At 42.6% G+C, this 11,042-nt stretch overlaps 1 protein-coding gene across 4 annotated transcripts in view; it reads left to right on the top strand.

The window, feature by feature from the left end:
• The first annotated feature begins 467 nt into the window (after positions 1-467).
• EDA (ectodysplasin A) overlaps positions 468-11,042 on the top strand; it is a 407,563-nt gene continuing 396,988 nt past the window's right edge. For all 4 annotated transcript variants that reach the window (XM_029607277.1, XM_029607276.1, XM_029607275.1 and 1 more), the window contains exon 1: positions 468-761. In XM_029607277.1, coding sequence (XP_029463137.1) covers positions 516-761 — 246 coding nt within the window. In that variant the 5' untranslated portion in view covers positions 468-515. The remainder of the gene's footprint in view (positions 762-11,042) is intronic.

Genomic DNA, 11,042 nt, shown 5'->3' with positions numbered 1-11,042 from the left:
TAATAGTTAACGCCTTCATCATTAGCATAGGTTTTCCAGCGGCAGGTGCTAAGCAGCAGGCACAGTTTTACACACACGGTTTGTGCGCACAAAGCTTGCTGCACAGCGAAGACAGTGTGTCTACATGTGCACTGTGTTGAGGATACAGAGATCTAGGCACGTACATAGATTTGCATTAATTGCAGTATAGAGCTGTTATTCCTCTCTAGGGCACTGTAAATTAGCTCATTGCTTTTTACACTAAAAAGGCCTCTGGCTGCGAAAGAGTTAACAGGAGCGTCTCACCCCCCCCCCCCCCCCCTTTCTTTACTAGGCGGGGCCTCCAGGCTGAGAGGCTGTGACAACCAATGGTAGCGGGAGGGAGGTGCGCGAGGCGGTAAAGTAGCGGCGGGAGGCGGGGCCGCCACTGGACTGACGGGCGGTGGGCACCAATCGCAGCGGAGCGGGAGGCGGTGAAGTGACGGTGTGTCGCGCGCGGAGGGAGCATGGGGCAGTGAGCGCGCTCCTCTCCGGGCATGGCCTCCCCGCGAGCGCCCGGCCCGTCGCTGCAGGAGAGCTGCGGCAGCTGCCGGCTCTTCCTGGCCTTCTTCGGGCTCTCGCTGGCGCTGCACCTCGTCACGCTCTGCTGTTACCTGGAGCTGCGCGCCGAGCTCAGGCGGGAGTTGCGGGGCAGCGCTGCTGGCACCGGCAACGCCCACGACACCTTCCCGCAGCCCGGCAGGTCTGCGGTGCAGCTGGCGGACCTGCAGCGCCGCCGCCAGGTGAGTGGGGGTCTCTCGGCGGCTCTCTTTGAAGCGCGACACGCGCCCGGCAGGTCCGGTGAAGGTACACATGGGGGTTTGTAGCAAACGATTCTGTGCATCCTTGGACGATGCCGAGGGCAACTTGAGCTTTGTTTACATGCGTGTGGAAATGCAGTGAGTCCTCTGGAGTCGAGGTGAATAAGTGTTCAGCGTGTGAGAGACAAGTTTGCATGCAGTCTTCCCTCGTGGCCTGACTTTTTCTGTTGGGGGATCTTGGATATAGTAAAGGCCCAGCTAGTGCGCTTAATCTGCATGCCATGGGAGCCAACTTTAAAAAAAAAAATGACTAGAGTCTGCTTGATGTTGGAGGCACCCGAATGGGTATACTGCTGTTGCTGTTGATCTACTACTACTACTCTTTTGGTGACCACTATCAAAATTCTGCCATTTCTGCATTTTCAGAATTTGTAGACTGGCACTTTGTTGAGCAACGGGGCTCTTACCTAGGACTCTCTCCATCCATGCTCAAGCATGGCAACAGTACTAAGAGCAATCTTGATGGTGGGATTTATTTATTTTTTATTAACTGCTTGATTGAAAATGATTGCTGATTTCTGTTAGAAATTCCTTTTCCATTGAAAAATAGTCTTGAGCATTATTCACACCTTTAAGGAATTTTGAATGTTTCTCATGTTTTCTTCTTTCTCCCCTCTTCTATGGGAGAGTACACATCTAGGTGCTTAAGTCTAACTTAGATAGGGATTTTGATATAGTTCTGTATTATTTTAATAGACTGTCTTTTTATGTTCTGAAGAACTGGATTTAATATTCTAAATGAGGTCTCCCTTGTGATATGTTCCAGAAAGGGTGATCAGACTTGTGTTTGGAGAAATGAGACAGGTAGTGCATTACATGGCTCTGATCATGCCTGTTCCAAAATACTTATTCAATTTGATGCTAATTGATTTCCTGTTCATCCCCTGTTGCAGCTTTTAATAGTAAGCTTTTTTTTGTTTTTTCTTTTACTATTTCTTTCGTAACCTGGTTTGGGTAAATCAAGCTCTATGTGAATACAACTATTTCTCATAATCAGTTTAATGTGAAGCTACAGTATATTTTCATATACCGAGCAAAGGTTGATAGTTAAATCTTCAATTAATGTTTCACTGCTGACAACTATAATTTCAGTCCTTACTGTGCATGTTTCTTCTCTTGTGAACTGCTGCTTCTGCCATCCTAATATGCTGTACCCCACTGAGAGTGAATTTTTAACACCAGATAAACATTTGGGGGATTTTATTATCATAGGTAGATCTTGAGATGTATGTGTGAATTGTTGCACCAGGCATGGTCATTGGGGCTAGATCTATCTTCAGTACTATGATTTTTTTTTGTAAACTTCCTGTGAATTTCAGTAACTTCTCAAGCACTGCAGTTCTGAGAGTTATGGATTCATGAAAAGCATAAAGAGGTTATTTCCTAATGCACAGTTATTTCAGTTTTTAAATATCTATAGACTTAAAACACAAAACAGAGAAAAGCAAGTTCCTCAACAAACTAATGTTTAGAGAACTTTTTACAAAAGTATCTTGGAACTGAACATAGAATTTCTTGGATTTATTGTATCCTGATTTCCACACTGAATGTGGTGAGGATGCTTTTCCTGCTGATAAAATGGGAAGATGATGTAGGAGAGAACCTGTCTCATGAAAGATTTTCAGGACTTAGCAGTAACTTCACTATGTGTGCTTTTGATTTAATGTATATTTTTATTTATGAGTGGAGGTAGGTCTGAATACGGTGGGATGTTGGGCTAATTTAGCTGTATGTGCTGGGTTTATAATTATATTCCTGAGCAGGAGAGTTAATGATCTGTGATTCCAGTGTTCGGTGGGGGGGATTTTTGTTGTATATATCTGTTTTATAATGCTTTTAGTTATTAATGCCTCTATGTATTATACACCACTTCTGGTGGTATTGGGGGAGAGGGTGCTGGGTGTTGTCTACCTAAAATCGTAGAGGGCCAAAAAGGGAAAATGAGAAAAAATTGACTTGCCCAGATTGACATTATTGTGATATTGATGTAAACCACCATGCTGCAGCAGGCGGTAGGGCTTTGGTAGGTTCCCAGATATTGAGAGATAAGGTGGCAAACAGGCTGGCTTAGTTACACTTTGCATGTAAGGATACTTTCAAAGAAAATAATAGGTGATCTAGCATGAGTGACTGACACCTGGGAGATACTTAGCTGTAGCACTACTGGGGGACACAAAGTAGACTGTGTGGGCCAAATAGTCCGAATCTGCTGACCTTTCCTATGCATTTGTACCAATAAAAGCATCAATTTGCCTGTGTGGCTGTTAGTTTCCATTTCTTAGTTGCTGCCTTAGAAGCTGATGTAGCAAGGTGCACTAGTTTGAGCACACTTTCCATTGTATAAAAACAATGTTCTGTTTTGTGATACTTCAAAGTGGATGACTGATACAGAAAGTATTTTTCCAGAGGGTTGCAGTTTTAAGTTTGCACCTGAGGCAATGGAGAATGAAGTCATTTGCCCAAGGTTACAAAGGAGTATTGGTGAGATTTGAACCCTCTTTACAGCCTACTGCACTGACCACTAGGCTGTTAATCCGCTTTCATGCTACTGCAAGAAAATGATCTGGATTTTGAATTCCAATGCGGGAAAGACCGCTAAAAATTCACTCACATTTTTACTTCATTTTTAGTACTTATTCTTTACATCCCTAGAAGTGAAGTAAAGTTTTAACCTCTGTTTGTTTTTATAGGAAGTAAATGGAAGCTAAAATCCAGCCACCCTCAAATCTAGGTTGCCCAACCTTGGGACTCCTGCACCCAGGAACCTCAGGTCTGGGAGATCTACACCTGGTTGGGGGCCTAGAGGAATTGGAGGACCATGGTCACCAACCCACCCTCCTAGATTTTTCCTGTTGAAGGCTTCTCATTGCTGGTCTATCAGGGGCTTAAGCTGAACTGTTGCTGTTTTTAAAACTTGCTGGCAAGGAAAGGTAAACAGGGGAGGCTGGATTAGTGATTGCCATTTCATATTTCCTCTTCCCAATGTCCATGTCTGTCCCAGGGTAGTATCCCTCTGGCTTAGGATTCCCAGGCTAGGCCAGAGAACTCTGTTTATTTTTATTTTATTAATATTTAGAAGTGAGATAAGTAACTCTCATCTCTATACAGTGTGTTAACTAAACTACTTCTAACACACCCGGCTAGGCTTACGGCACCTTTTTACTCCACTTGTAGTACACTTTTTATCTTGGCACACTTTTTGCCTCATAAATTTGTATATAATTATTTTGTTGCATCAGTAGTAAAGGGTTTGTGGCACACTTTTTTTTTTTTTTTTTCACTTTCGTTTTATTACATAGGCCTTTAAGTGATCTGTTGCTTCTTATGTAAATGAGTTGTGAAATGTAAACTGTTGTCGTCTTCCATGACCTCATAAACCAGTTGTGGGCAGACTAGCTGATGTCATAGGAGAAGAGCAAAGTGACGAAAGGGGGGATTGCACAATCCTGCTTTCCCTGTGCATTTTAATTAAATGAAGCTGTAAGCTGGAGAAAAAAATGCATGTTCAGGCAGAGTTCAGCACCAGACTTACTTTTGCATGTTCTGAATCTGTTCATATGATTCTTGACTTCGGCATTGTAAAGGCCACAGAAGGATCTAGAGGAAGACTACTTCTTTGCTTGCTCTCTTGAAGTTTGAGGAATGCTTTTAATTAACACTGTGGCTTACATTGAATGCCATGACTGTTCTGTAGCTTTTTTTTTTTTCATTGTAAGACCAGATTGTCCCAGGAACTACCTCATATCTTTGTTTGCAGCACAGTGAATAGAAAGTCTCTAGCCATCACCAAATGTATACATTGGGTTTCATTTTTTCAGTTTTTTTTTTCCTGAGAGCTCACAATCAGGCTGATGCAATGTAATGTGCTTAAAAAAACATGCATCCAAAGTGGACGCATGTCTTTTGAACACGTGCACATCCGCCTCTCCTGAGTGCTTGATGCAATACACAAATGAGCTGCAGTAGATAATTTGTGCATCCCTAGTTCTGCATTGGGTGCCCAGGAGAAGTGGGTGTGTGTCTACAACAGCCTGGCCAGAGCTCCCTCCCCATCTCTCGACAGGGCTGTTCCCAATTGGTACTCTTCACTGACATGTGACAGTGAAAGGACCAATCAGTCATAATTGAAACGGTGAACAAATTAAGTGCCTTGTGTGTGCAGGTTAACAAAATGGATGCTTAATGTACGAGCGCCCATTTTATCACGCAACAGCTAATTTACTTGCACGGTATACACGGCCCTGAAAATTTTCTTTTCTTTTTGCATGGTGCTGCTTTGTTGTTCTCCTACTTTAGTATTGCAAAGGAAGAGGAGCTACAGAAAAGCTTTTTTTTTTTTAAGTTGAGCCCTTGACATGTGGGAAGTCTTTACGCCTACTCTGGGCAGGCATAAAATTTGACCGGTTAAAAAGTGCACCTTGACTGCATAGGGATTTTCTGCATTGCGGGGTAATAGCTAATGGAAGTTACATGTGATATTATTGCATCAGAGTTATAGACATGTGTCCAAGACCTCTTTAACCTGTGTGCTAGGCTCAGCGCTCAATATTTCATTAGCCTAAATGGAACAAAATCTTTTTATAAGTCGGGTACCTTCCTATGAGCTAGGTTTCTTAGAAAGGAACTTGTCTTTTAACCAAACTATTCTCATCACTTCTGACTTGTAATGTAGAGGACTGCAGAAAGCAGGATCAGATCTTTCAGCCAAAATTTGTCAGGGCAGTGGAGTTCTAGCTTTCTAAATAATGCTTACAAAGGTCTATGGCCCTTCATTATTTCGCTGTTTTCCTGTTTTAGGGCAATGCACAGCAAAGATGCAGGCTTGAAAGGTTGTATGGAGCCTATGCTTGATTTAACCCCACAATAGCCCTCCCCTGATGCAGTTAGACAGTAGTTTAGTTGAATACATACATTAAACAGTGCTTAACTTTAAATCTCATTTAACATTCATCTGCTCTACTTTGCAAGTATTTGTGGGCCAGAATTCTCCAAAGTTAGTTGCATGGAAAATGCATGTTTTGCAGTTTGTCTGCCTCTCGTGTCTAAAACGTTGCTTAAACTTGTCTGCCACAGTTTCTGAATTGAAGGTTTTTTTTTCTGCAAAGGAAACTGCAGTTTTCCTGTCATTCTTTTGCTTAAAAGCAATGTTTTTAGTATAAAAATGGTAAGGGTGAAGTTTTTGGTTTTTTTTTTCTGTGATCAAAACTGGCTGCAAATTTTGCAATCGCAGAATTGCAGAAAAGTGGAGCTAGTCACAGTATTCCTGTCTTCACCCTGTGGTACCTGACATAAAATAGTTCTGAATTAATTTTTAAAACCTGTTTACCCTTCAGCATTCTGTGTGATCATTTTATTTTAGAAATTACATTACTTCCTTATAGGAGTAAGTACTGCATTAAAAGGGAAATTGAAAACAATGCAGAACATGAGACATTTAAAATGATCAAATGTTTTAGTACTAGGATAAAAGAACTTAGCAGAGATTTGGGTTTTTAACTCCCTGCAAGATACGGTTTTGAGTCTGGACCGCTGTTGTAATGTATTCTGATGGACTTGCATGACCAGGCAGTGTCAGCTTTTTGTTCTGACCTTCTGTTTTGACATTAAGAAGGGCATGTTAGCTTCCAAAAATTAGTTGACAAATCTATTGTCGGTCCAATAAAAAGTAGAAAGTATTAATTCTGGGGGAATTCTGCAGAAAAGAAAATATAAATTCTGCATGCTTCAATTGGGTAAAATAACGTTCTAGATCTTTGAGTAATTTAAATTTCAATAGAGTAAAATTTATTATGCAGGCAGAGAATTATTTTTCTTTAGAATTACTCCTAGGAATATATAAGACCTGGTTCTTCCACATTCTCCCCTCCCCCCCCTTCACTGAAACCAGGCTTAAGTCTCCTCCCCTTGCTGTTTTTCTCTTCCTCACTCCTCGTCTTTTCCCACCAGGCCTAACTCCTGTTCTTTGGCTACTCTGCCCCAGGTCTGACCCCTTCCACTTTCCTCCTCCTCCATCTTAATCTGGTCAGCCTCCTTCCTGCAGGGAGAAGACAAGTCTGTTCTATTTAAGCCACATCCCGGCCCATGTAGCAGATTCAGCTGCCTCCACTTCTCTGCAGTTCACTTGGTTGCACATGCAGCTACCTCTTCTTCTTAGTTTGTCAGCCAGCAGCATCTTTGCCTCCTTTTTTCTGGCCAAAGTATGCAGTGCCGCTGGTTCTGCAGGCTGTTCTGCAGCCTGTGTGTAAGCTGTTGATGCAGCCAGGATTGCCTTCTGGTTCACAGAATTCCCTCAGGAATATCTGACCTTTTGTATAACCTCTATTCAGATTCCCTCCTCCTAATAACTTTCCATACAGCTAAAGTTCCTCACACCCACAGTTTTTATTAGGATTAGCCCAGTGGTTGTCCTATGGACAAATTATGCACTTTGGTTTCCTATCCCACCCCCTCCAAAATAACTTTCAAACTTTTAAAGTCGGAAAGGTTGCATGTCTGCACACTGATTCAGCTTAGTCCAGAAGTTTAAAAGTTAATGTGTGTGGGGAGGAGGGGCACAGAAGGACACTTCTCTTAGGACAAGCAGGATGGTTGTCCTCACGGATGAGTGACATCATCAGATGGAACCAGATGCGGAAAACATTCTGCTGAGCATGCCACTATTCGTGCAACCACGCAGGGCCCATCTTCAGTCTCATTTTTTCCATGAAGCAGTCTCCTTGGAGCTCTCTCAAACATTTTTCAAAACTTTGAGTATTTTTTTTCCATTTTTCCCTCTGCGCAGGGTCCCTCTCATCGGCTCCCCTGGCATCTTGGTAGGTGTTTTTTCTCTCGTTCCTTGTGGTCAATTTCTGAGCGTGTTGCCAGCTTACGTTTATGGTGTTGTCTGGTTTTCGGAAATGTCCCCAGTGCCTGCGGGCCATGTATCTCACAGATCTCTGCTTTACTACTGTTTGCAGCCTCAGTTCTCTATGATAAGAGGCTTATCAAAAGTATCGTATATAATATTTGTTTGACCTTTACTCCTGTGCTTCAGAAAGAAAATTTTGGATTCTTCTGCATTGGATAACTCTTTGTAGCCTACTTTTGCTGCTGTTTTGAATAAATAAACAGCTTACAGCAGGAAAAATACTTTGAAGTCTGCTTTGAATGCTACTTAGTAATCTGGAAGATTTTCATTTTCCATGTGTTGCTGTAGTGCTGTTCAAGCTCTGCTAGCATGTATGCCTCATTGCAGATGTGTGGTAAGCAGTAATTTATCTTCAACAAAAAAAAAAACATTTTTACCGTTGAAACTTTTGTCGCAAATTAAATGACACATTTTATTTGACTGGTCTCTATCACTAGTGAAATATACACTGCATAACCCAATCGAATACCATAGTAACATGCTAGATGGTGTAACGATCCTGGCTGCTGTACGGCCCTCCTGCATGCAGGGTCCCTCTGTGGGCTGCAGTTTGAGCTGAACAGGCTTGCCTCGAAGGTACATGAGACAGCCTTGCCACATCTTAAGCCTGCCTCATTCACAGCTTCCTGCCTCATCATAGAGTATCCCTTGCCCCTTCATGTGGCCACCCTAGTGCCTTATGGCCCTTGCTTTGATTCTGGTTCTGTCCTAGTGCTTGCATGGCCTTACCCTTGTCTTGGTTCTGGTGTTTTCTAGTTCTTGTGTGTCCTCCCAATGGCCTTTTCTGCTTCTTATGTGTGTTGCATCCTCCCTGTCGGGCCCTGGTCCAGTGACCACCTGGTGTCTTGCTTGCCTTCTCCATGTCCTGCTTGTTTAGCCCTGTTACCCTCTTAGGTCTTCTGTGTCTGTTCCCTGCCTTGCCCTGTACTGTTGCTGTCTTGTCTACTTGTCTGTTTTTTGATGCACTCCTCATTCCATGTTCTGGAGAACCCTGCGTTGCCTTCGTGGCTGCCCTTCTGTACCCTAGCTCCAAGTGCACCTAGGTCTCTGTGGCCTTTCCAGGTGGTTCCCTGCAACGTCCACCCAGCTGGTCTCTGGGTCGTAACTTTATATTTACATAATGGCAAATGTATCCATCTCCAGGCTGTGATGATAACGACTACTATGTTTCTGTATATTGTGGTTGGGGGTGGGTGTTTGTGTGATGTAATTTATGACTTGCTAATCTAACTGTACCTGAGATGGCAAGAGAATAGCTTCAAAATTTTAAGAATTGGGTTACTGTGTGCTATTCGACTGAGGTAACAATAAAAGAATGTCAAAACCCCGTGGTCCATCTAACCCAGCATCCCATCTCTGACAGTGGCCTCCAGAGTTAGATGAAAACCAGAGGTCATGTAAGGACTTTGAATAAGCATTAAAGCACCATCTCTTTAAGCAAGCCTTTCCAGACCTATGTGAGACTGACCTTTACCTACTTTCATTCAATTCCTATTGATATATATTTTTTTTACTTTGCCCATTTTAAGTTGTTTAATTTTAAGACTATTTTTTATTCTTTATCTTATTGTTTTGTTTAATACATTCATAATTGAGTAGACATTGTAACCTGCCCTCGAACATTGGAGGGTGCAGGCAAATACTTTAAAATAAATAAGTGTTCTCTGTAGATCTAGAGAAGTGTGGAGCCACTTGACCTGCACCCAATCTCTAATATGTGTTAATTGTCCAGGAATGCATCTAGCCACCACTCGAATCCTGCTACACTGCTTGCTGTGACTACATTTGGCCGCAGCTGATTTAACAATTTAACTATCTGCTGACTAAAGAGATACTTTGTGTTCGCTTTGAAATTGCTAGCATACAGTTTCATTGGATGCCCCCAGTCCTAGTATTTTTGGATGGCATGAACAGCTCCTTTCTTGTGGATTGTTCTTTTCAATTCATGATCCTGTAGATCTACCATGTCCAACATTTATTTATTTAGATATTTTATATACTGTTCCATGTATAGATCACAATGCTTTTCCAAAAGTAACTTTCATAGTTCTAAATCAACAGATGGGTTACATCGTAGCTTATTTTTCCCAAGCTAAAAAAGCCCTAAGTGTGCTAGCCTTTCTTCATGTGAGATGCCCACATCCTCTTGCCATTCTGGTTGCCCTTCTCTATGCTTTCATGAGCTTTACCACATCTTTTTTGAGATGAGGCAACCAGAGCTGCACCTGCAGCACTCCAAGTGTGATTGTATCAGAGTTTCTATACAGAAGCATAAGTAGAGGAGTAGTCTAGTGGTTAAAGCAATGTGCGATGAACCTAGGAAACCCAGGTTCAAATCCCACTGCTGCTCCTTGTGCCTCAGGTACAAACATAGGCGCCAAAGCAATAAATCAGCACAGGAAACGGGTGCTCAGTGTTGTTCCCGCTTTCCTAACGCGCGCCCAGCACCTCTCCTGGGCCCAAGATTGAATATTTAAATGAGGAGGTTGCACTGCCAAGGAGGCATTAGGGACAAATGTGCGCCCCTAGCATCTCCTTGGCAGCAGGCGCCCAGGGGAAGTGGCTGCCAGCGGGCTAGGAAAACGGACGCTCAATTTTATGAGTGTCTGTCTTCCTAACCTGTGCACAGCCATGGGTTAGGAAAATAGATGCTCGTTAATTGAGTGACCCTTTTCCTAATCTGACTGCTGGCACAATTGTGTGGGGTTTTTTGGGGTTTTTTTGTTTAACCTTTTTGATTCCTCAAACATATCGCCATGATTAAATCAGTGGAAGTACAGAAAGCAGTAAAAATGTGGGGGTCGGGTGCACTTAAAGTTTTTTTTTTGGATCTGGGGAGAATAACTAATAGCCTCATCAACATGTATTTGCATGTGATGAGCACTATTAGTTTTGTGGGGGGGGGGGGGGGGTTGGATGCACGTTTTGGACTCACTAATCCCCTTATAGCATAAGGGATTGTGGACGTGCATCCAACCACTGGTTAAACAGTGCGCTCAGCTGAGCACACTGTATTGCATTGGTCCCTTAGATTGTAAGCCCTCTGGGGATAGGGAAATAGCTACAGTACTTGAATGTATTTTGCATTGAAGTGCTGAAAAGTGGAATCTAAACTAAACCTCAGATTTGTCAACACTTTTTTCCAAATTATTCCTAATATACAATTAGCTCTTTGGCTGCTACCAGCTACTGCACCATTTGGTTTCGACATGTAACTCACTAATTCCAAGATTTTTTTTGGTAGCAGATTTCCAGAGTGGATCCCAGCAGTGTGTTCTGGTAGCTTGAATTTTTTT

This window comes from Rhinatrema bivittatum, chromosome 6, assembly GCF_901001135.1.
Source record: "Rhinatrema bivittatum chromosome 6, aRhiBiv1.1, whole genome shotgun sequence".
Classification (NCBI taxonomy): domain Eukaryota; kingdom Metazoa; phylum Chordata; class Amphibia; order Gymnophiona; family Rhinatrematidae; genus Rhinatrema; species Rhinatrema bivittatum.
Note: the sequence above shows the minus strand (reverse complement) of the source record. Positions and strands in the feature narration are given on the sequence as shown.